General features: G+C 58.9%; 3 protein-coding genes across 3 annotated transcripts; 2 read left to right on the top strand and 1 right to left on the bottom strand.

Moving 5' to 3' along the window:
* The first annotated feature begins 116 nt into the window (after nucleotides 1-116).
* Nucleotides 117-12,587, top strand: LOC144285843 (endoplasmic reticulum mannosyl-oligosaccharide 1,2-alpha-mannosidase-like). Its single transcript, XM_077851524.1, has 13 exons — nucleotides 117-373; nucleotides 697-805; nucleotides 1,459-1,574; nucleotides 3,164-3,318; nucleotides 3,605-3,714; nucleotides 4,994-5,179; nucleotides 5,865-6,013; nucleotides 6,401-6,589; nucleotides 8,244-8,434; nucleotides 9,190-9,310; nucleotides 9,831-10,028; nucleotides 10,112-10,243; nucleotides 10,945-12,587. Exons 1-13 carry the CDS (start codon nucleotides 260-262, stop codon nucleotides 11,155-11,157), a joined length of 1,983 nt encoding a protein of 660 aa, XP_077707650.1. The 5' UTR covers nucleotides 117-259; the 3' UTR covers nucleotides 11,158-12,587.
* On the bottom strand, nucleotides 3,132-19,600 carry LOC144285429 (uncharacterized). The gene is made up of 5 exons (XM_077850492.1): nucleotides 19,573-19,600; nucleotides 18,015-19,465; nucleotides 11,756-11,816; nucleotides 3,748-5,757; nucleotides 3,132-3,384 (listed from the first exon to the last, which is right to left on the bottom strand). Exons 1-2 carry the CDS (start codon nucleotides 19,598-19,600, stop codon nucleotides 18,441-18,443), a joined length of 1,053 nt encoding a protein of 350 aa, XP_077706618.1. The 3' UTR covers nucleotides 3,132-3,384; nucleotides 3,748-5,757; nucleotides 11,756-11,816; nucleotides 18,015-18,440.
* Nucleotides 19,601-20,002: 402 nt separating this feature from the next.
* DPP7 (dipeptidyl peptidase 7) lies at nucleotides 20,003-23,702 on the top strand. The gene is made up of 13 exons (XM_077851525.1): nucleotides 20,003-20,228; nucleotides 20,315-20,428; nucleotides 20,509-20,648; nucleotides 20,734-20,897; nucleotides 21,068-21,203; nucleotides 21,289-21,370; nucleotides 21,479-21,645; nucleotides 21,815-21,875; nucleotides 22,201-22,319; nucleotides 22,417-22,573; nucleotides 22,662-22,726; nucleotides 23,239-23,309; nucleotides 23,421-23,702. The coding sequence occupies exons 1-13, from the start codon at nucleotides 20,018-20,020 to the stop codon at nucleotides 23,554-23,556; spliced, it is 1,623 nt and encodes a 540-aa protein (XP_077707651.1). The 5' UTR covers nucleotides 20,003-20,017; the 3' UTR covers nucleotides 23,557-23,702.
* Nucleotides 23,703-24,024: the final 322 nt, after the last annotated feature.

Here is a 24,024-nt window from a genome sequence, read left to right as displayed (position 1 = left end):
CGCAGGTGCGGCCGTGCGCCGACGCCGTGGGACGTAAACACGCGCGCGCGCAGGGGCCGCGAGGGCGCGCGCAGGCGCAGTGGGGGTTGGGAGGGCGCGGCGCAGGCGCATTGGCGGCGCACGCGATGGGCGGGGTGTGGACGCCGCTGCGATGGCTGCCCACAGGTGTCGGACCAGCGGAGCCCCCGGCCCCTCTCAGAGCCCGGCCTCCTGACGCCGCTAGGGGGCGGGGCCCCCCCGGGCCGCCTCCGCCGCTGTCATGTATCCGCCGCTGCCGCCGCCGGCGCCGCATCGGGACTTCATCTCGGTGACGCTGAGCCTCGGCCAGAGCTACGACGGAAGCAAAAGCTGGCGGCGGCGCTCGTGCTGGAGGGTGAGGGTCCGGGCCGGGGTCGCGGGGTCCCGGGGTCGCCGACCCGCAGCCGTCTTTGGGGCCGGAGCTCGGCGGGTCAGGAGCTCGGCCTGTGCGCCGCGGTCTCGGGCTCGGGGCGTCCACACCTCGCGTCCGGGCAGTCGGCGGGGTCCCTTCGGCCGCGGCCGGGCGGTAGGCGGGGCTCCTGCGCGCGGCTCTCCCGGCGTCCCTGTCCGTGCCGAGAGGGCCCCTGCTCCGGCCGCGGGAACGAACTGGCCGCAGCGGACCGGGGTCCCGGTGCTGTTGTTTCCGGTCACAAGCCTCCTTCCCCGTGCCTGCCTTAGAAATGGAAGCAGCTGTCGAGGTTGCAGCGGAACGTGATACTCTTCTCGCTCACGTTCCTGATGCTCTGTGGCTTCCTGTCCTACATCAGCGTGGCTGACCAGTGGACAGGTACCAGCTGCACCATCCCTGAGGGCGGGGCGGGCCACGGGTGGGCGAGAAGTCCAGGCAACCAGGAGCGGGAGCACTGTCAGCCGTGGGGCTAGACGGGGATGTGAGTTCCGTTTGTCCATGGCAGCTTCCTCAGCATCTGCTGCCTGTACCCGCGTTCCCTCCCCTCTGTCTCTCAGAGAAATGGAGGTCCTATGGTCCCAAGCTCTGCTGGGACCCCCCTCCCCAACTTCCTCCCCGTGTTACCGTTTCTGGAAAGGCCCCGGGCAGAGTCCTGGTGAGCCTGCAGGGGATCCTGCTGTATTTCTCCGTGAGGTGCTGAGGGGCAGCAAGGAAGGCTGAGGAGGCGCTGCGGGCGGCTCAGGCCTGTGGCCTGCCTGCTACCATTTGTACTCCCTGAGAGGGAGGAGGTTAAGACGCCCTGCTCGCGTCGGGCGTGGGTTGGGGTTAAGGACCACAACTGCTAGCGCTTGGAGAAAAGTTGGGTTCCCTCTGGCCGTTCTGGGATTCACTTGAATGACCTTCCTCAGGTCTCGGCACGTCCTTTCCTAAGGGATCACGGCTGCTGCGATGTCGTGCTCTACGACCCACTTTGAATCTCCACTAGGCTGTGTGGCCAGTGGCAAAACGCTTGTTTTTATTCTCTTGTTCAGCCGTGGACGGCAGGTCAGCGGAAGAGCAGAAAACGAGACCAGCAGATCCACCCGTCTTGCCAGCTCCTCAGAAAGCAGATGCACATCCAGAAAACATGCAGGGGGCCTTACCTCAGGTACTGTAGCTGAACTACATGTGCGCTTGGAACCGAGGTGTAACTGGGGTCTGTCCGCAGGGGTTTCCAACAGATGGGGAGAATTTTCTGTCTCACCGCGGGGTTGATGTTTGAAGCTCATGCTCCTCGTTCTGGGCCGGCAGGATGATGCTTGGGGCGGGAAAGGGGAATACTCTTTCCCTTGTTCCTCTCGTACCAGAGCCTCTGGTAGCTGGTGAGCAAAACAGACCCATTCCCCTCGCGAGGAGCTACGGGCTGGCGGGGCAGGCAGGCGGCTCGTGGTATACATCCTGCGAGGGAGAGGGCTGTGGCCACCGTGAGGGATGAGGCTGGCGCCAGTGCCCCAGTCACGGGAGCCCCTGTGAGGGTGGCACACTGAATCGATGACTGGGGCTGAGACTCTGCTGGTTCTGGCTGGACTCAGGAGAGCAGGGCTTGAGTTGAACAAAAGTGCCCAAGGCCGGGGAGGTGGGCTTGCTCAGGGAGCTGAAGCGTCAGAACATCTGGACGGGACAGGGGGGCTGGGATTGGTCCAGGCCGGGCCCTATGGGCGGGGCTGCCCGGGTGAGCAGCAGGACGCAGCTCTCCAAAGTGTCATAACCTGGAAATTGTATGTAAAAAAAGCGGGTCTTCTCCCTTGTAGAGCCAGCAGGTGTTTTTTTCACTTCTTCTGGTCGCTCTTTTACATATGGGCTCTCTCGTAATTGTAACGAAAGTGGAGCCGTCCTGGCACGTTTCCCCACCGAACGACATGTTCCCAGAGCTGTTTTGGGAGGTCAGTGATCCAGTGCGTGGTGTCCACCAGGGGCCTGGACGGTAAGGCCCCTGGTCCAGACCTCGGGACACGGAGCTCCTCATGGAGGCCGCTTGGACTTCGTCTGTTGCTCAGGCTCCAGCACTGGTTCCCCACACCTGGGTCAGCCTGGGTAGTTTGCTTCAGCCGGACCCCTTTCTCTTGGCCACGGGGTTCCTGGCTCTATGTCGTTTGCGTCTATACAACGGGAACAGCGTCACGGATTCTGTGGATGCCAAGAAGCAGGGATTTTGTCTGATTCCCAAGTGGGCCTCCTTGCTGTCCTCTGGAGGCGGCGCCTCGTCCAGCCCTGTGTTGAGGACCAGCTGTTCCCGGGCCCCTGCACTCCATCCCTGACCCGGCGCCTTCCCCCACTGCACCATTCCCGAGGATGAGGTGCAAGAGTCCTGGGGCGCTGGACCGCGACGGTGTTCTCTCTGGTTCCGTCCACAGACACGTGGTCCTGACCCTTTCTTGCTACTTTTAGGATCCGTGACAGCCTGGCAACATCCCGGACCTGGAGTTTAACCAGCCGTGTAGGGCTGCACCAGCCCGTTGGCATGGTCTCCGTCTCAGTTGGTCGGGGCCAGGAGATCACACGTCAGGATCTCCTGGCCAAAGCTGCGAGTGGTGATGGAACACAGAGGGAGTTTCCTCCGGGGCTGTGTGCTTCTAGCCAGTTCACACGCTCCGTGGGGGTGGGCCTGACAGGGAGAGCGTCCCGGGCGGGGAAGGAACAGCACGCAGCTCGTAGGCAACTGAACTATTTTCACGGGTGACTTATATTTTTATCTAGAAGCCTCAGAGGCATTTCCGACGGGGACCACCCAACCTGCATCTTAGAGCCCCCGGTAAAGACTCCGAGGACCCGAGGCAGGGAGACACCAAGCGGAGGGATGAGGCGGTGGGCGATGCTCATCAGGAGGAAAGCACGCAGAGAACGGTGGTCAGGTACGAGGAGCACCATGCGGGGGGCTGCGTGTGCAGAAACGCTGAGGCCGCTGTATTTGGTGGTTTCTGAAAACCAGAGAAGGAGAATGAGCGTGATGCTTAAGTATGTTGTCCTTTCAGAGCAGGCAGGATAGAAGGCGGGGGTGGGGGGGCTCAGGCTGGGAGGGGGGGCCCTGCCTGGAGCGGAGGGCGGCAAGGCACTGGCCAGGGCTGGGCAGTGGGACCTTGGGGCGTTGGCAGTCTTCGCCCTCCAGCTGGCTGGTGGCTCTTCCTTCTGTCCCTGAAGCTGGAGGGGAGCGGTGATTGAGCCGCAGCCCGGCACCGAACTTCCTTCGAGGAAGGCAGAGGCCCCCGCCAGGCCTTCCTCCCAGGCCCCCAGGATTCAGAACCCAGCAGGTAAGTCCCCACCTGCACCCCGTTGGGTCTCACCTGGATGCTGTGACGGAGAGGGTACGTGGACACCCGGATGAGCGTGCAGTACGTGTGCTGGAGTGCCTGCCGTCCCTCCGAGTGCTGGTCACCCTCACACCCTCAGGCAGGCCACAGCTCTCGTTAGGGCCTTGGAGAGGACACGGGGCTCCTCAGTAGCCCGTTGACTGAGCCCCGACTGTCGCTGGAGCCACGGGCCGCCGGGTGGGCAGGAGGCTCGTTTCCAGCCTGCACCCGTGCCACGGCGGGGCCTGGGGAATGTGGAGATGCGGTCGCCCCTCAGCGTCTCCATCCAGGCCCATTGGGTCCCAGCAGCTATGCGGGGCCCTGCGTGGTCACACCAGTAGTCGAGGGACTTCTGGGCGCTGGCACTCTGTGAGCCCCAGGTGGCCTGCCTGCTTCGGTCCTCACGGCATTCTCTGAGGTCATCTGTTGGTGGTGTCCCTGCCCCGCGGACCGGAGAACTGAGGTTAGGCCAGTGACGGCCCAGACCACGGCCTCATGCAGCGGGTCCTTGGGTGCTTGCGCCAGGCCAGCTGAGTCTGGGGCCCAGGCAGTGACCCTCTGGACCCGGCTGCCATGGCCTCCGTAGGAGGGGGCGGGGGGACACGTGGCCCAGGCATGTGGGGGAGACACAGCGATCGTGGGGCTCTGCAGACGGATGCCAAGGTTACGTCTGTCCGCCCAGATGGGCCTCAGACCCGTGGGAAGAGCACGTGCAGTGACGCCATCGACATGCACGGTCTCGTCTACCTGGTGACTGTGTGACTCGGTCCTGTCCTCCTACGTGTGGAGGGCAGTCGCAGGTCCCCCAGAAAGGCTCCAGGGGGGCCCCAGGTGTGTCTGCTCCACGGGAGTTCCTGTTTGCAAATACACGTGCCCGGGGCTGACAGGGCGCGAAAGGGGCCCTTTGAAGCTGAGGCGCCCTGTGCAGGTCACCCGCAGCCAGCTCACGGGGTACCCCTGAAGCCACGGGATCCTGTGCAGGTGCTGGGCCACCTCCTTGGGGGTCTCCGCTCGCTGCGTGTTCCCTGCAGTCCCAGAGGGTGGAGGCGACAGGCCCAGGCCAGGTGGTTGAGACCTTGCCACCTTGGCGAGGTCCAGCTGTGAGGGTCCGACCTTCGGCGCCGTCCACTGCTGCCCTGTAGCCCTGGACGGTGCCCCCCGGCCCTGTTCCTTGTGGGGCTGCAGAAGGGTCTGTCTAACCCTGACCGCGCTGGTTCTGTGACCTGCTCTCTCTCTCTAGCCTCCCCAAACGAGCGTCAGAGAGCTGTGATTGACGCCTTCCGCCACGCGTGGGCCGGATACCGCAAATTCGCCTGGGGCCATGATGAGCTGAAACCTGTGTCCAGGTCCTTCAGTGAGTGGTTTGGCCTGGGCCTGACCCTGATTGACGCTCTGGACACCATGTGGATTTTGGGTCTGAAAAAAGGTATCCGCTCCTTCCCCAACACACAGCCCCGATTCTCCTCGGGTGACACTCGGGCGGGCGGAAGGGAGGGTGAACGGTGCCCGGATGGGGGAAACGCTGCTGTTTCCTTCTGGCGTGCTCTCCTTCTCGTGGGTGACAGGAGTGGACGTGCCGTGCACAGGCAGCTGCTTTGCTGTTTGACGTCAGGCCCCCGAGGACCCACAGGGCAGCCCCCCTCACCCCCCAGCAAGTTCCAGCCAGTGCTTCCGCGGCGTCCAGAAGGGGCTCTGTGGCGGGAGGTGACCCGTGACCCGAGAGGCCATCAGCACCGGGGTCTCTGCCTCACGCACATCCTCCTGGAGCCACACGGATCGGGTGGTCGTGGGATCACCGGCCTAGGTTATCTCTGAGCCGATCTCAGGAAGTCCAGTTAAGTCATCCAAGGAGGCCAACGCCTCCTGTGAGGTGACCCCACGGCCTCGGATGCCACGATCTTTCATGACGACTGCCTGAGCGCCCGAGTGCATGCCGGCTCGTCTTATCTGTGTCCTGGGGGGTGTGAGGGCTCCTGCCCAGCCCGCAGGCCATGACACGCAAACCTGTGGGAGAGAGAGAGAGATGGGAGGAAGCACAGAGCCCCGAGGGAGAGGCCCCGGGGCACGAGGCCGGCAACGGGCTCCCCTACCCTCGCTGTTTCACGTCTCAGAGTTTGAAGAGGCCAGGAAGTGGGTGTCGAAGAAGCTACGGTTTCAGAAAGATGTGGACGTCAACCTGTTTGAGAGCACAATCCGGATCCTTGGTGGGCTTCTGAGCGCCTACCACCTGTCGGGGGACGAGCTCTTCCTGAGGAAGGCTGTGAGTGTCTCAGCCCGGGCCGGCTCGCGCTGCGGGGAGAGGAGTCCCAGCGAGTGAGCAAACAGTTGTTTCTCGGCTCGAGGGATTGGGGGGCGTGGGGGGGTCCGTTCCCAGATCTCCCACCCCTGATCCGGTGGGGCCTCCTTTGCGCACGTGCGCACGAGCTGGCCTAGCGCTGCCTGTATCACCGCGACCTGCAGGGAATTCCTCTCGGAGCTCTGCGGGGCCAGCTCCGATTTGCGGCCATGGTGCGTCGAGGCCGGGTGAAGCTGGCAGGTCCCACGTCCCCATAACTGGGCAGACTCAGGGCCAGGGTGGCGTCATGGGACGGAGGCAAGGCCGCCGGGCAGCAGGGAGCCTTGACGCCTCGCCATGTTGTTGTGTCAGGAAGATTTTGGGAATCGGCTCATGCCTGCGTTCCAGACGCCTTCCAAGATCCCGTACTCCGACGTCAACATCGGCACTGGGGCCGCCCACCCGCCCCGCTGGACCTCGGACAGCACGGTGGCCGAGGTCACGAGCATTCAGCTGGAGTTCCGGGAGCTCTCGCGCCTCACGGGAAGTAAGAAGTTTCAGGTAGGCATGGGCCCGGCGGGTGCAGGGGGCGAGGGCTGGGGTGCACCCTGACCCCGGGTCGCGGTGACACCAACCTCCCGTGTCCTCTGTCGGTCCCTGTTTGCTCTCAGTGGATCCCTCTTCCTCCCTGATGACGGATGCTGGGGCGTCGAGGCATCACCCGGGCCCCCGTCCTCAGGGTCCCCCCCTGCCGGCCTCCCACGTGCCGCAGTGGCATGCGGACAGCGGGGGTGTTGGGAGGAGGGTGCCAGTACCCCTGGGGTCGGCTGGGCTAGGTGGCTCTGTGCTGCGTGGCCTCTGGGCCTGGTGGTGGTTTTTGGACTCCCCGCCTGGCTGTCAGCATCTTTGTCAGGCAGTCCTCGTCCCTCCGTGCTCCTCCTGGGCAGCTTCTGCACTCGGCACGCTGTGCCGTTCGTTCTCCTCTTTCTCTTGAGACACTGAGATGTGGGTCACGTGCTAAGAATGCGAGGCTCTCCACGTGCAGCCATACCGCATTCCTCGGGCACAGCGGTTGCCACGTTCTGAGTCCCGAACGACGTCCCCCCTGAGAGGTGATCCATCGCCCGTGACGCACCCTCCTGCCCTCTGGGGCCTGGGACCACAGAGCGAGCCGTGTGCGTGTGGGTGGCTCTCCGTTTTTCATCCGGCGTGGGCGAGGTCCTGCAGCACAGGCCTCCCGCGTCTGGCCCTTTTAGCGCGCGCGACGTTGTCATCTGCGTGGAAAGCATTTCCGGACACGTCTGTGTCGTGGCACGTGTGCAGGTCGCCCCTGTCCGTGGCCCAGCAGCACCCCATCTTGTGGACGGATCCCGTGATGTCCTGTGCAGGCGCTCGTCGGCGGGGGGCGCCGGGTCATCTCCGACGGGGGCGGGGACATGGGGGGTGAGGGCCGTGCTCCCGTGACCATCGTAGCGGGCGCGTCAGGGTGCCTCGCGCTCGATGCGGTTTCCGTACCCATGACTTGCGGCATTTCCAATGCGGGCCGCCCCAGGTGTTTGTGTCCTTGGGGGATGGGTGGTGTGCGGGCCCCTCCGCCTCGAGAGGATCTATGAGTCAGCGTGGGCGTCTGTGTGGGGTAGAGGCCAGGCTGCCGGTCTTCGTGCGGGGTCCTGAGCGTGGTGACAAAATGCGCACAGAGCTGTGGAGCCTGGTTGCGGGGAGCCACCTGGGATGACGAGCGAGCTGAGAGGAGCTGAGGCCGTTGGGTCTTGTGGCCGCTCAGGAGTCACCGGGTGGACGCATGGCAAGCCCGGGCGCAGAAGCAGACACGCCTGCCTTCCCTCCAGCGAGTGGGAGAAGACGGCCATGCCTGGGCCGGAGGTGGTGTGGACGGGGCTGTGGTCTCGAGGCACAGCCCCCTGCGGCTGAGCTCAGTCCTATCACCGGGCCTGTGGCCCCTGCCCAGGCATCGAGGCAGTCGTGCGTGAACAGACGGGCCCAGCGCTGTGGGGCCCGCCCGGGCGGGTCTCAGAAACCCCCCTGCCCAGGGAAGCCAGGCTGAGGGCGCCATGGCCGGGATCATGGCCTGCTCTCTGCTCCGCAGGGCCCAGCGGGTCAGTCCTGGCGGGGGGTGAGGGGACGAGCCCACGGAGCCCCTCTGTGCCACGGGCCACCCGCTCTCTCGCTCACCCCGCTCCCCCCTCGTCTGCCCCAGGAGGCTGCGGAGGAGGTGACGCGGCATGTCCACTCCCTGTCGGGCAAGAAGGACGGGCTGGTGCCCATGTTCATCAATACGCACAGCGGCCTCTTCACGCACATGGGCGTGTTCACTCTGGGAGCCAGGGCCGACAGCTACTACGAGTACCTGCTGAAGCAGTGGATCCAGGGTGGAAAGCAGGAGACGCAGTGAGGCCGGTTTTTGCTGCCTTGGGGTGGGGTCCCCACGCCCCCTGATCCCCGGTCCTTGGCCAGGCAGCCACAGCCATGCCGGCCCAGCCTCGGCCCCCCCTCGGGAACGTGTTTCTTCCAACCATGGCCTTTGTGCCGAGGATGAGGAGGAGGGGGCCTGGGGCCTGGCCTGGCCTGGCCGAACAGGCATCCTTGGGGTGTGGAGACCTCCCCCTGCGCACATGCTCCCCAGCCGCAGGTGGCCAGGTTCCCCTGGGCCACCCGGCGCTTACTGTTCTGACGCTCAGAATGCACGCTTACCCGGAGAGCGATGCGGTCGCTACTGCATCGTGCATTGTATGGCACGGGGGAGAGAACTGGATGTTCCTGAGGTCTCGAGCCTAGGGGTGACAGCGACCCCTGACCCCTGGGGGGCAGCTGCGGGCTGACCCCTGCGGGCAGAGACGAGGGCATCCCGGCACAGAGAGCCGTGGTGGGCATGTGGGTCCTGGGGCCCTGCTGAGGCTGGTCTTGGGGGGCCCCTCGGGGGGGGGGGGGCGTCAAGAGGAACGCTCCCGTCCAGGGGAGCGGAGGGCCGAGCCCTGTGCCCCACGCCGCCAACGGCCACGAGCCTTGGCTTGCGCTGGCCTGATGCCACCCCAGACGGGGCCAGGCGTCTGGGCCACTAGCATGCACGTGCCCGATCGCGGGGCGGGGAAGTGGGGGCCATGCGCCTGCCTGGCGTGCGCTGAGGGGGCCCCCTGTCTGCTCAGGTTGCTAGAAGACTACCTGGAAGCCATCGAGGGAATCAGAAGGCACCTGCTGCGCAGGTCTGAGCCCAGAAAGCTCACCTTCGTGGGGGAGCTGGCCCACGGCCGCTTCAGCGCCAAGATGGTGAGCACGTGGGTGACCCGGGGTGGGTGGGGGGCCTTGGACTCCCATCGGACGGCTTTGTGAGTCAGGACATTGCAGAGAGCGGTGGCAGCCCAGCCGTGGAGCGGGAGTTCTCCCGGTTCGGGTCTGCTTGTGTCAGGTCCAGGCAGGGCTGCGTGGCCCGGACCCGTTCCCGTGACGACAGCAGGGCGCAGTCACAGGGGCACTGAGGTCCGCAGTGGGCACCAGGGCCCTCCCCGTGCCTCTCCGTGTCCCCTCTGCCCTGGGGTCACTGCTGGTCTCCTACTATGGGTCCCGCTGAAGCCCGGGGGTGTCTGGGGTCGGGGTCGGTCCAGGGGAGCCAGCCGCTACCTCCCCCCTCCCCCGCTCCCCCCGCTCACGTGGAGCGCCAGATGCTGGGCCCACGGGGAGTCCCTTGCCTGTGTGGAACCGAGGCAGCGCCAGCCCTGCTGTCGGCGCCATGCCCCCTGCGCTGTGCGGCCACAGACTCCGCAGTGGTGAGGACCTGCTCTGATTTCAGGACCACCTGGTATGCTTCCTGCCAGGGACGCTGGCTCTGGGCGCCCACCACGGCCTGCCCGCCGACCACATGGAGCTGGCCCGGGCGCTCATGGACACCTGCTACCAGATGAACCGTCAGATGGAGACGGGGCTGAGCCCCGAAATCGTGCACTTCAACCTGTACCCCCAGAACGACCACAAAGACGTGCAAGTCAAGGTGAGCAGGGCCGGGGTGTGGGGGCGCCTGGGGGCCTGGCCTGAGCTCAGCCCGCATTCCCCTCCGCCCCCCCGCCCCCACAGCCGGCCGACAGGCACAACCTGCTGCGGCCCGAGACGGTGGAGAGCCTGTTCTACTTGTACCGCCTCACGGGGGACCGCAAGTACCAGGACTGGGGCTGGGAAATTCTGCAGAGCTTCAACACGTACACGCGGGTGAGCTGCCTGCCGGCCATCTGGCCCAGAGCGGCTGGGACTGGGAGGGCAGGCACCGTGACCTCGGGAGTTCAGGGCACGTGGGACCCGGGGTCTCGGGGGCTGGGGCGTCCCAAGGGGCTTGCTTGTGTGGGGAGGGCGCCTGCGGCGGCCTGGTATGCACGGGGCGCATCCTCCCCGGATATTCCGTGTGGCCTGGGCGGCCCTCCTCCACCCCGGGATGGGCTCGGGGGCCCTGCTCCCCAGATGGCACTGGGACCGTGGCGCCTCTCGTCCTGCCATCGGGGCCATGGCTCAGACACGGTCATGCCCTGTCCAGGGCCCACCACCTGCCCTGCAGAGCCAAAGCTTGTCCTTTGCCCTGTGGTGTGGAAGGCGGTGGGTTCTGGGCTCCTCGGGTGCCCTTGGGGCCTTGGGAGGCGGCGCTTGCCATCGGGTCACTCGAGAGGAGCTGGCATCTCCGAGGGGGTGTCTGGAGGCCCCATGGCCAACTGGCTCCGCTGAGGGGGGCCAGTTCCCTGGTGGACCTTGGGGTCCCCCACCCCGACCCTGCCCTGGCCCGTGTAGGGCACACTGCGGTGAGGCAGGGAGACTTGGGGTGGGGTTCCTCTGGTTGCCGGGGCCTCACCCCCGGGCCGAGGCTGGCACGGGGAGCTGCCTGTGCCTGCAGCCTTGACGCCATGGTCTTGCCTCTTGCGCAGGTCCCCTCGGGTGGCTACTCCTCCATCAGCAACGTCCAGGATCCCCTCAATCCCCAGCCCAGGGACAAGATGGAGAGCTTTTTTCTGGGGGAGACGCTTAAGTACCTGTATCTGCTCTTCTCTGATGACCCAGACCTGCTCAGCCTGGACACCTATGTGTTCAACACGGAGGCTCACCCCTTGCCCATCTGGGCCCCGCCCAGGGAGGTGTGATGCCCCTGTGGGCCCTGCCTCAGTTGTGACACATCCTTGCTGTGATTCAGGGTTGTCTTGTCCACTAGAGGAGAGTTTTTCCTTCTTCCTGTGAATCTTGAATCATGTTTACATTCCGAATACCCAAATATCTTCTCGTCTGCTGGTGCCCGGCCCCGTTTCCATCCTGGTATCTCCAGGGCTGCTCTGGGTCCCCCCACATCATGTTCAGAGACAATAGCTGAAGGGACGTACCAACATGGGGCTCAGCCTGGAGTCTCAGAGCTGGCACGTATGCTGGTCCGAGGGTCTCAGTGCACCTGGCGGACTGTGGTGTTTACACTTGGACTCAGGGATCCTCTCCTGGCCCTGCAGGGGGCGCCAGGAGAGGTGGGGACCAGTTCATCCTGCTCCTGGACCATGCCAAGGAATGGACTTTCCAGGCAGCATAAATTAGTTTCCCATGTTGGTAAGTGGATCTCTTCCTTCAATGATTTTTGTGTAGATTGAGAAAAAGCCATTGTTTTGGACATCTAGATTTCAGTCCGTTGATGTCATCTTTGTGTCCCAGATCATACTGCCATCTTCCATACAGAAGTTAACACTGTGTGTAACTTACCTTTCATTGTACAAGTTGACATGCTCACTCTTTGGGAACAGAAGGTTCACGCCAGCCTTTCCTGGAAACAGACAAACAGCAAACAGTGGGTAGTGAGGAGTATTAAACCCAGTTTTGCTTTTCATTAACTTTTGCTACAGTTTATAAGGTACAAAAGTTAATGCAATTCGGGACTTCAGTATCATGGCAAAGTTGAGTATAGTCAAGGAAGTGGAGTGGGTGTCTGTAGCATGGCAGTGAGGTGGCTCCAACCTCTGATTCTCCCTAGAAACATGAAGGAGGCAGAACCATCATGATCAGTCTTCAACAATAGCAATAACCAAATCATGAGGAAAAAAAGTATGGCTCATTTAATGGAATGAAGTTAGTTGGTAGAAACTATCCCTAAAGAGGTCCAGATATGAGAATTCTTAGAAAAAGACTAAGAAGGTTCTTCAATGTGCTCTAAAAACTCAAAACATGCATGTGGTGATAAAACAAATCAGGAAATGTTTGTGTGCTCTGAGGATATTGGTAAGGGAAATCATCAAGAGGAATAAGTCTTTTGCTGAAGTGTGTAGTTGGGATATTTATCAGTGGTGGCCAATAGCAGAAGGAGTTCTGAGAGGGCCCGGAAGTGGGACTGACAGCCCCTGATTTGAGCAGTGGAAGAAGAACATGAAGAACCGTGAACAGAGCCCACAGGACCCCCAGGGCCCCATCCTGAGTCGGCCCTGCGTGTGCATTACCATAGGAGTCTCAGAAGACAGAAAGGGGCGTGACAATATTTGAAAAAGTGATGCAAATTTACCAAATTTGATGTCATAAGATATAAATCTACGAATTCAAGACACTTAAGTGACTTCCTTGTAGAATCAATTCAGAGACCCAGAGCAGATAGTGTTGAAAAAATCCTGATGTAATCAGAAGCAACGTGTGATGCATAAATCTCTTCAGTAAGGTCAACAGCCAATTTCTCCCCCCAAAATAGGGGGTGCCTGGCTGTCTCAGTGAAATGTTCAACATGTAATTTGGCTCAGGTCATGATCTTAGTAGGTCGTGGGACTGAGTCCACCGTTGGGCTCCCTGCTCAGTGGGGAATCTGCTTAAGATTCTCACCCTTTGCCCTTCCCCCCATGGTGGGTGCGTGCTCGCTTGCACTCTCTCTAATCTTTACAAACAAACAGGCCAGAAGACTATGAATTCTATATATAGCAAAATTGACTCAAAAAATGGAGAATTTAAGATCTTCCCAGGTAAAGGCCAAGGAGCTGGTTGCCAGTCAGCCTGGTGTGCGTGAAGTGCTCCTGGGGATCCTTCAGGTGGAAACAAAAGGACACTAGGTAGTATCTCAACACTCTAGGGAGAAATGAAGGTTTCTGCTAAAGACAGAACTGGGGAAATACAAACACCAGTATCCTGTTTTTTGTTGTAACTCCCAATTTTGATCCTACAGGACTTAACAGATACACATAAAAGCTCATTACAAATTATGTCTGGGAGCCCACAATGTACAAAGTGTAATTTGTGATGCCAGTAACATAAAGAAGTAGGTTGGAGTTGTTTAAATGTTGGGTTATACATGTTAGTGAGTGAAGTTCATGTCCACTGGAAGTACATTACAAATTGAGGGTCTTAGATGTAATTAATCTCCATGGTAACCACAATGAACATACCTAAGAGATACAAAGGGAAATGAGAAGGGAATTAAAAAGGTTCACTAAAAAAAAAATTATTTTTAAGGAAAAAACAGTGGGACACCCAGTTGGGCATCTGCTTTCGGCTTAGGGCATGACCCCGGAGTCCTGGGATCGAGTCCCGTGTTGGGCTCCTTGCATGGAGCCTGCTTCTCCCTCTGCCTTTGCCTCTCTCTCTGTGTCTCATGAATAAATAAAATCTTTAAAAAAAAAAAAAAGTTCATGGAGGAAATGAAGGACAAAAAAGGCATAACATGTACAAAACAAGAGCGAGGTTGTAAAAATAAGTTTCATTGGGAGTTACCTTAAGTGAAAATGGATGAAACACCAATCAAAATCCGAGATTAGCAGGCTAAATTAAAATAACGATATGATGGGACACCTGGGTGGCTCAGAGTTGTTAAGCACATCTGCCTTTGGCTCAGGGTTTGGTACTGGAGCACCAGGTTCCCTGCATGGAGCCTGCTTCTCCCTCAGCCTGTGTCTCTGCCTCTCTCTGTGTCTCTCATGAATAAATAAAACCTTAAAAATAAAATAACAGTATGATACAACTATATGCTGCCTAGGAGAGATTGGGTATGGCCCCAGAGATACAGGCTGATGGGAGGTGGGAGGGTGGTGAAGTCTAATCCACCTGAATTGTGACCAAAGAGGACTGCCCTGGCTCTGCCACTGCCACAGAAAGTGGACTTGAATCCAAACACTGTTCTGAGAGGGAAAGATAGATACGGCTTTTGTTGTATCTGAACAAATAAAACAAGATTCTAATAAAAGATTTCAAAAGTTAGATACGCACCAAACAGCAGATTCCACAACACATGAAGCACACTGGCAGCATTGAAGAACAGGCAGGTTTCTAGTCACAGGCGGAGACTTCACTGAATCACGTTCATGATGGATAGAGCATCTAGCAGAATATGAGTAAGGAAGTCGAGGACACGGACAGCACAATAAACTGGTGAGACCCAACATATGGAAGCAGTCCAAACAACAGTAGGATGTCCACGCTAGGGGCACGTGGAACGTTCTTGAGGATATATCAATATTAGGACACAAAACAGGTAGTAATACATTTTAAAAGATTGAGCCCAGGTGGCTCAGTGGTTGAGCGTCTGCCTTTGCCTCAGGTCGTGATCCCAGGGTCTGGGATCGAGTCCCACATCAGGCTCCCTGCATGGAGCCTGCTTCTGCCTCTCTGTGTCTCTGCCTCTCTCATGAATGAATAAATAAAATCTTAAAAAAAATTTTTTTTTAAGGAAAAGGAAGAAACCAGGTGTCAGGCTAGCTCAGTCCATGAAATGTGTGAAATGTGTGACTCCTGATCTCAGGGTCATCAGTTCAAGCCCCACATTGAGAGTAGAGTTTACTAAAAAAAAAAAAAAAAAAAAAAAAGAACTCAGATTATTACCAAACTATGCACTTGAGGAACTAGGGAAAGAAGAACAAACTAGTCTCCAAGCTTGTAGAATGAAGGAAATAATAGAGCAGAATGGAGGTAAAATAGAGGAGAACAGGAGAGACGGTCCGCAAAACCACAAAAGTTGGTTCTTTGAAAATATCAACAAAATTGATAAAAAATGACAATGCAAAGCAGAAGGCAAACAACTAATATCAGAACTATAAGTGGGGCAGGGGCATTACTAGTAACCTTAAAGATTAATAAAAAGGATTATAAGAGAATATTGTAAAAAATTGTACACCAACAAATTTGATGATCTTTTTAAGATGGACAAATTCCCTAAAATCCAAGAATTACCTAAGTTAGCTTTAGATCATACAGGAAATTTCAACAGACTTAGAACAAACAGATTGAACAAATAGGTTTTTAAAAAATCACGAAATGAAGCCTCCCAACAAACAAAAGGCAGGGACCAGGTGGCTTCACTGGTGAATTTTACCAAACATTTTAAGAGTTTGAACCCCTGGTTGGTTCAGTTGGCGGAGTGTGCAACTCTTGATCTTGGAGCTGTGAGTTTGGGACTCACGTCTGGGGTAGACATTACTTTAAAAATCTTTTTTTGGGGGGATCCCTGGGTGGCACAGTGGTTTGGCGCCTGCCTTTGGCCTAGGGCGTGATCCTGGAGACCCGGGATCGAGTCCCACGTCGGGCTCCCGCTGCATGGAGCCTGCTTCTCCCTCTGCCTGTGTCTCTGCCTCTCTCTCTCTCTCTCTCTCTCTCTCTGTGTGACTATCATAAATAAAAAATTTTTTTAAATGTTTAAAAAAATCTTTTTTTTTTAAATCATTTTAGGGGATCCCTGGGTGGCTTAGTGATTTAGCGCCTGCCTTTGGCCCACATCGGGCTCCCTGCATGGAGTCTGCCTTTGTCTCTGCCTCTCTCTCTCTGTCACTCATGAATAAGTAAAATCTTGTAAAATATCATTTTAAAGAGTTAACAGCAATCTGTCTCAAACTCCCAGAAAATTGAGAAGGGGAAACAGTAACTTATTCTGTGAGGCCAATATTACCTTGACATGAAAACCAGATGCATTTCAATAAAAAAACTATAAGCCCGTATTCCTTATGACTATTGATGCAAAAATCTTAGCAAATAAACTGATAAACCAAATCCAACAGTATATTTAAAATATTTTACACCAGGATCAGTGGAATTTACCTGAGAATGCAAACAAGAGTGGTTCATTATAAGGAAATTAACAATCTATACAACAGGATACAAGGGGATGATCTGTTGGTACAACGACTTGTGTGGACCTCCGGGGCATCGTGCTTATGGAATGACGCTGACTTCCGGAGGAAAAAGGAACAATCAATGAAGTAGACTGTATTAGTAGAGTGAAATGGGAAACCTACATGATCACTGCAATTGATAAAAGCCAACAGTAGAAACAGGAAACTGTGGATAGAAGATTTCCTCACCACGATGAAGGACATTTACGAAGAACCCACAGCCGACCTCATACTCGATAGTGAAAGACAAAGCTGAAAGGATACCTGCTCTCACCATTGCTAGAAAGAAAGGGCATTTGAATTGGAAAGGAAGGAGTATAACTATTTGCTTGTGATACGATCCTGTGTATAGAAAAATCCAGAAGGATTCATAAGAACACTACTAGAGCCAATAAATTCAGGAAAATTGCAAGGCATTAGGTCAGCAATCAAAATGTTATGTACCGGGCAGCCCTGGTGGCGCAGTGGTTTAGCGCCACCTGCAGCCCAGGGCATGATCCTGGAGTTGTGGGATCAAGTCCCACGTCAGGCTCTCTGCGTGGAGCCTGCTTCTCCCTCTGCATGTGCCTCTGCCCCTCTCTCTGCGTCTCTATGAATAAATAAATAAAGTCTTAAAAAATATATATATATTAAAAAAACAAAATGTTATGTACCTTTACACCTGCAGGGAACAGTTTTAAATTTTAAATTAAAAAATATTAGAATAATTATTTTAAATAATAAAAATAAATTTATATTATTTAAAATAACATGGAACTGGGGCACCTGGCTGGTTTAGTCAGAGCATGCGACTCTTGATCTCTGGGTCGTAAGTTTGAGCCCCATGTTGGGTGTAGAGTTTACCTAAAAAAACAAAACCCTAAAAGGAACACCTAAAATAATAAATAGGGATAAATTTAACCAAGGAAGTGCTGTACCTGAACCGTGAAAACTAGAAAACACTGCTAAAAGAAAGTAAAGGAGACCTAAATAAGTGGAAAGATACCTTTTGTTCATGGATAGGAATACTTAATTTTAAGATGTCAATACTAGACGAAATGGTCTACAAATTCAGTGCAACCCCTCTTAAAATTCCAACAGCCTTTTTTGCTGAGATGGAAAAGTCAATCCTCAGATTCATATGGAATTGCAAGAAGCCCCAAATAGCCAAAATATTCTTGAAAAAGAACAAAGTTGGAGGACACATACTGCCCAATATAAAAACTTACTACAAAGGTGCAGTATTCAGAACTGTGTGACGCTGGCTTAAGTGAAGGGAGAGTCCAGAAATCAACATATGTGGCAACTGAGTTTTTGCAAAGGAGAAAAAGAACTTTGTCTTCAGCAAATGATGATGGGAAGGTGGATTTTGAAATGCACAGAATGAAGTTGGACCTCTACTCACACCACATACAAAATATTAACTAGAAATTGATCAATGACTCAAAGAGCTAAAACCAGGGATCCCTGGGTGGCGCAGCCGTTTGGCGCCTGCCTTTGGCCCAGGGCGCGATCCTGGAGACCCGGGATCGAGTCCCACATTGGGCTCCCGGTGCATGGAGCCTGCTTCTCCCTCTGCCTGTGTCTCTGCCTCTCTCTCTCTCTGTGACTATCATAAATAAATAAAAATTATTAAAAAAAACAAAGAGCTAAAAACAGAACTCCGAGAAATAACCCAGGGTCAAATCTTCAAGCACTGGGTCTGACAGTGGGTTCTTAGCAATACAAGCACCAAACTAGTTGGACTTAGTAAAAAAAACTGTGCATAAAAGGCAAGATCAACAATGGAAAAAACCACCCACAGAAAGGGAGAAAATGTAACTTACGTATCTGATAAAGAATTTAGATACATTTTTCTTTAATTTCTAAAACGCAACAACAAAAAACTAATGCTTAGCGACAAGTAAAGGCACCTTGGATAATGGTGGAGGGCACGTCATAGTGTGTGTGACACACGTACTTGCTCATGGGGCCGACTTCCAAACAGCACACGCACCCACGTGGGTCTCCTGCCTCCCAGCTCCGCCCCATTCCTTGTAGCTCTGAGGACTAAGGGGGCAGAGCAGGTGGCTGGGAGGGGCTGGCTCCCCAAATCTGTGGGCCGTGGAGGGGGATCAGGACCCAGCTGTGGCCCCAACGTCATTGGCCCCCTGTGCAGCTTGGAGGGTGGCTTCTGGACGCCCAGACGTACCCGCGTGCTCTGGGCTGCCCAGTGGGCAGGACGGGCAGAGGGAGTCAAAATTCGCCTCTCTGGGCCTTCCCGGTGCTGCCCCCCGCACGGAGGAGCTGCGGGGAGGGTTCGGAGAGGACATGGTGCGTCTGCGCTCGGGCCGTCAGGGTCAGGGCTCCTGAGCTGAGACGACAGTAGGAGCAGCTGGAGGAGAGGCTGTCCCCCCGGCACGGGGGAGGAGCTGTGAGCCCTCAGGGCTTGTCCTGGCCTCTACCCTGCACAGGCCCTGAAGACCCCGCAAGGGCAGCGCTCTACTCAACACAGGACAGGCAGCCCTGGGTGCGGGTACGAGGACACAGGAACAGGGACACAGGGAGACGGGGACATGGGAGCTTGGGGACACAGAGACAGGATGGCGACACGGGAACACAGGGACGGGAACAAGAAGGTAAGCACATAGGGACCTGACAGGGGGACACAGGGACACAGGGACTGGGACAGGGGATGGGGACACAGGGACTGGGACAGGGGACGGGGACACAGGGACTGGGACAGGGGACGGGGACACAGAGACGGGGACGGGGGCACAAGGGTGGGCAGATAGGACTAGAGACACGGGGACACGGTGGGCACACAGGGATAGGGACACGGGGACATGAGGGACACAGGGACACAGGGACAGAGACACAGGGACGAGGACACAGGGGCACAGGGACAGAGGGACAGGGGGATGTGGGGCCACAGGGCCACAGGGATGGGGACACAGGAACACAGGAATAAGGGCATTGACAAGAGGACATGGGAGGAGGGACAGGAGGGGAGGGACACAAGGGCATGGGATGGGGGCAGGGACTGTGGAGTGATTGTGGTGTGGCACTTGGTGACCATGGGGTGACCACACCCATGTGGTGATGTGAGATGATGGACGGTCATTGTCCACATGCTGGTTGCCGCAGTTACCGTCCTGGGACAGTGTGCGGGGTGGCCATGTCCCCCTGTGGCCAGTCCCCTGCCTCAGCCCAGCTCCATCCTGGGGTCCTGGGTTCCCAGGCTGCAGCGAGGGCAGGACCCCGCCCGGGCCTGTCCCACACCAGGTGGGGGGCCCCAGGGACACTGGAGGCTTTGCTGGGGATAGTCTGGGGGTGGGAACAGGCAATTCCCCTTCTCTGTGCAGCTGGGGCAGGGGTGGCTCAGCTGCTCTGGTCCCTCACCTGAGCCCAGGCCTGGAATGTTGGGGAACAGGTGGCTCCTCCTGGGGCGCATCTGATGGAGGGGCAGTGATGGCAGTAGGCAGAGGGGGCCATGGCCAGGTGCCTCTCCCCCTGCCATGCCGCAGTCTCAGCAGCCATACCCCTGCGCTGCGCACCCCCCGCCCCCGGCACACCACTGCTGTGGCCACAAGGCCTCTGCCCCTTCCCGTCGTGTGGATAAGGCTGCTGGTCTCCTGTCCGAGGCCCCTCCCCCCCCGCTGCCCCGTCTTCCCAAGCCCCCCACTCAGGGCTCAAGGGATCCCTCCGCCTGGGGCGCTGCTGTGTGGCCCGGAGGCTGGCAGGGGCCTGGGGGGCCTAATGGCAGAAGGAGCAGCCTGGGGGCAGCAGGGACCGTCCCGCTTCCTGGGCTCTCCATGTGGCCAGGCGCTAGGGCCTCCGCAGGGGCCCCGGAGGGCCGGGGCAAGTGGCCGCGCACACATTCCCAGTCCCAGCACCAGGGCTTGGAGCCACTGCTGCTTCCTGCGTCCCCGTCCCTATGGCGACAGTCTCCGTGGCGACCCAGTGGGTGCAGGAACCTTGGGGCCCGGAAGGAAGGCCCTGCCCAGGCTGTCACGTGAGGGTGGCGCGCCCATCATGTGACCGCACCCCACAGCCGCGAGCGGAGATGGGCGCCCAGCCCCGGCCAACCCTGCCCAGGGCCCTGACCCTGCTGCTGGTGCTGGCGCTGCACAGCCTGGAGACTGGGGGTGAGTGTGGGCCCACAGACGTCGCCCCCACCCCCCGCCCTGCCTGCTTGGGCCCCCTGTGCTGAGCACCGCATGCACCCCTGCAGCCCACAGGGTTGTGGAGAGCCACTTTTGGGAGGGCTACTTTGAGCAGCTTCTGGACCATTTCAACTTCGAGAGGTTTGGCAACAAGACCTTCCAGCAGCGGTTCCTGGTGTCAGGTGAGGTTGCACTGGGGGTCCCGGGACCCTGGAGTCCTGCCCCGGCCCCTAACCTGCTGCTTCCTGCCTCCGCCGGACAGAGAAGTTCTGGAAAAGGGGCAAGGGGCCCATATTCTTCTACACGGGCAATGAGGGGAATGTGTGGTCCTTCGCCAACAACTCGGGATTCATCCTGGAGCTGGCGGCACAGCAAGAGGCCCTGGTCATCTTCGCAGAGCACGTGGGTACCATGGGGGGGGGGGTGAGGGGGTCAGGGGCCCACGGCGTGGGTGGCCTGGGCTCAGCCCTCTGCTGCTCTCCTGCAGCGCTACTACGGCAAGTCACTCCCATTTGGGGAGCAGTCCACACGGCGCGGGTACACGGAGCTGCTGACAGTGGAACAGGCCCTGGCCGACTTCGCAAGGCTGCTCCTCGCGCTGCGGCGGGACCTCGGGGCACAGGACAGCCCTGCCATTGCCTTTGGTGGCAGGTGGGTCCTTGCCCAGCTCACTCTCTGCAGCTACAAACGCTTACTTGGCCCTAAGGCCAGGATTTCCATGGGACCTAGAAGGTCCTCCTGGGGGCACCATGGGCTCTGAGCAGGGAGGAAGGGTCCCAAGGAGGCTGTGTCCCCCCCACCCACCCTGTATCCCCACCCAGCTACGGAGGGATGCTGAGCGCCTACATGAGGATCAAGTACCCCCATCTCGTGGCCGGGGCACTCGCAGCCAGTGCGCCTGTGGTGGCTGTGGCCGGCCTCGGTGACTCCTACCAGTTCTTTCGGGACGTCTCAGCGGTGAGTTAGGGGCCTGGGGCCTGGGGTGGGTCAGGCTGCGGCAGTGGCGGCAGCAGCAGCGGCACCACTGCCCTCCTCTCCCCAGGACTTTGAGGGCCAGAGTCCCAAGTGTGCCCAGGGTGTGCGGGACGCATTCCAGCAGATCCAGGACTTGTGCTTTCAGGGAGGTGAGGACCCCCCCTGGCGCCTGCGACCACCTCTCCCCCCGCCCCAAGTCCCCCACCCCATGCCTGCCAGCAGCCTCAGGAGACTGTTGTCTCGCCGTCTCCTGGCAGCCTGTGACGTGGTCAGCCGGGAGTTTGGCACCTGCCAGCCCCTGTCCAGCCGGAAGGACCTGACCCAGCTCTTTGGGTTTGCCCGGAACGCCTTCACTGTGCTGGCCATGATGGACTACCCGTACCCCACCCACTTCATTGCGCACCTTCCTGCCAACCCAGTCAAGGCAAGACGCCCACCCCTGGGCATAAGGAGATGCTGGGACCTGGGGAGGGCCCTGGGCCAGCCGGTGCTGAGCAGCCCAAGAGCCTCACAGCCACTTGGGGCCTGGGACCAGGGAAGGGCACACTGGGAGGGGCAGCAGGCCGAGTGAGGGTCTTTGGTGGCATCCCTAGGTCGGCTGTGACCGGCTGCTGAGTGAGAGCCAGAGCATCAAGGGGCTAAGAGCACTGGCAGGTGCGTGTGCCCTCAGCCCTGGGCCTGGTGCCACGTGGGGGGTGGACAGGGTTTGGGGGCGAGGCCCACATGAGGCGAGCAGCAACAACGCCCCATGCAGTCCCTACCCGGCCTTGGGGGGCTCTGTCCACAGGTTCTCGCAGAGGTCCAGGGAGGGAAGCCAGCCTGCCCTGCTGGGAGGGGTATGTCAAGTGGGTCCCCTAGCTACCCTCAGAGGCCAGACCCCAGGAACCCCAGGAACCCCACTCCTCCCTGGGCATGCGGGAGCCCTCTGAGGGGGCGAGGCGGGCGTCCAGGCTGCGGGTCCCACACCCCTGTCCCCCAGGTCTGGTGTACAACTCCTCGGGCACTGTGCCCTGCTATGACATCTACCTGCAGTACCAGGCCTGTGCAGACCCTACGGGCTGCGGCTCAGGCCCCAATGCCAAAGCCTGGGATTACCAGGTAAGGGGGTGCTCGCTGCCCAGGACCGCCTGGGTCTAAGGTGCGGGATGGGGTCGCCCACCCCACCGGCCTGACCCATGTGCGGTGCATCCCCCAGGCCTGCACCGAGATCAACCTGACATTTTCCAGCAACAATGTGACAGACCTCTTCCCCGAGCTGCCGTTCACTGACGCCCTCCGCCAGCAGTACTGCCTGGACACGTGGGGCGTGTGGCCTCGGAGGGACTGGCTGCAGACCAGCTTCGGGGGGGACGGTGAGGCTTGAGGGGGCGGCATCCTTCCCTCCGTCCCGACTCTGCTCCGCAATCCACTCACCGCTCACACCTGCGCTGTCCCTTTTAGACCTCAGAGCTGCCAGCAACATCCTCTTCTCCAACGGGGACCTGGACCCCTGGGCAGGGGGTGGGGTGAGTCATGGCCTGAGGCTGCCCCCAGGCCTGGCCGGGGCATCCTGGCAGGGGGGGCAGGGCTAGGGGCGGGGCAAGCCTTGGTGCACGGGGTTGGGGGGGTGGGGGAGGTGAGGGGGCACTCCCTGCTGTCGGCCAGCCTCCACACCTAGCTTCTGTGCGGCCTTCACTTTCCTTCTAACTCCAATTTCCTCCTCCCTTTAATGGTTCTTCCTCAATTTTGGGTAGGGGTGGAGGGAGAGGGAGACTGAGCAGACCACCCACTGAGCCCAGAGCCCTATGCTGCTCATGGCCCCAAGGTCTCAATCTGAGCTGAACCGCCCCCCCACCCTGCACCCCTTCCCCTAATTGGTGTGACCGGACATGTGGTCCTGTAACCTCCCGTCCTTTCTAAGGAGGCCACTCAGGCCACGGACTCACATGGGAGTCTCTGCCTCTGCAGTGGGCCAGCCCTGCAGGGCGGACAAGGGAACGGCAGGCAGGGGGGCAGTGGACCGAATGTCTTCCCACAGATCCAGAGTAACCTGAGCGCGACGGTCCTCGCCATTACCATCCAGGGGGGAGCCCATCACCTGGACCTCAGGTGCGGTACTGCCTGGAGGAGTGCTGTGTGGGGCGGGACCAGTGGCTGCTTGTGGGGTGCAGTGAGGCTGGGGCCCACTGCCTAGCTGAAGCCCCCCTGCCTGTTCCTTAGAGCATCTCACCCAGAAGACCCCGCATCCGTCAGGGAGGCTCGCAGGTTTGAGGCCAGGCTCATCGGCGAGTGGGTGGAAGCAGCCAGACGTGAGCAGTGGCTGCGGCGGGGCCAGCGCAGAGGCCTCAGGGGCTGAGGGGTGCCCCCCCGCGACAGAGAGCACTTGGGGAGCATCTCAGAAGGTTCTGGGGGTGAGCGGCTGTGGCCAAGAGGGTTGAGGGAGCAGACACGGTGAGTGCACTGTGCACAGCCATACATCTAATAAACAGAGCCTCCAATCTGTGTGCAGTCTCAGGGCTCCGGAGGGCGCAGGGTACCCCATGGGCAGCCCCACTGGCGGATGTGGCCCTCTATTGGCTACCCCAGTGGTGCCTCTGGGGTAGGGCGTGGAGAGGACGTGCTGCTGATGCCCCACCTCCATGGCGGGCACCTTCCCATCCTGTCACAGCTGCCATGCCCATGGATGCAAAAGGGTGGCCAGGAGGGAGACGGGGCTAGCCCACCTGGAGACAGCCCTGCATCCTGTTCCAGGAACCTCTGTGCAGGACACAGGGAGCCCTGGCCTCCGCATGGGCAGTGTCCACCAGCTGGAAAAGCCCTAGCA

Source organism: Canis aureus, chromosome 16 (genome assembly GCF_053574225.1).
Source record: "Canis aureus isolate CA01 chromosome 16, VMU_Caureus_v.1.0, whole genome shotgun sequence".
In the NCBI taxonomy this organism is placed as follows: Eukaryota; Metazoa; Chordata; class Mammalia; order Carnivora; family Canidae; genus Canis; species Canis aureus.
Note: the sequence above shows the minus strand (reverse complement) of the source record. Positions and strands in the feature narration are given on the sequence as shown.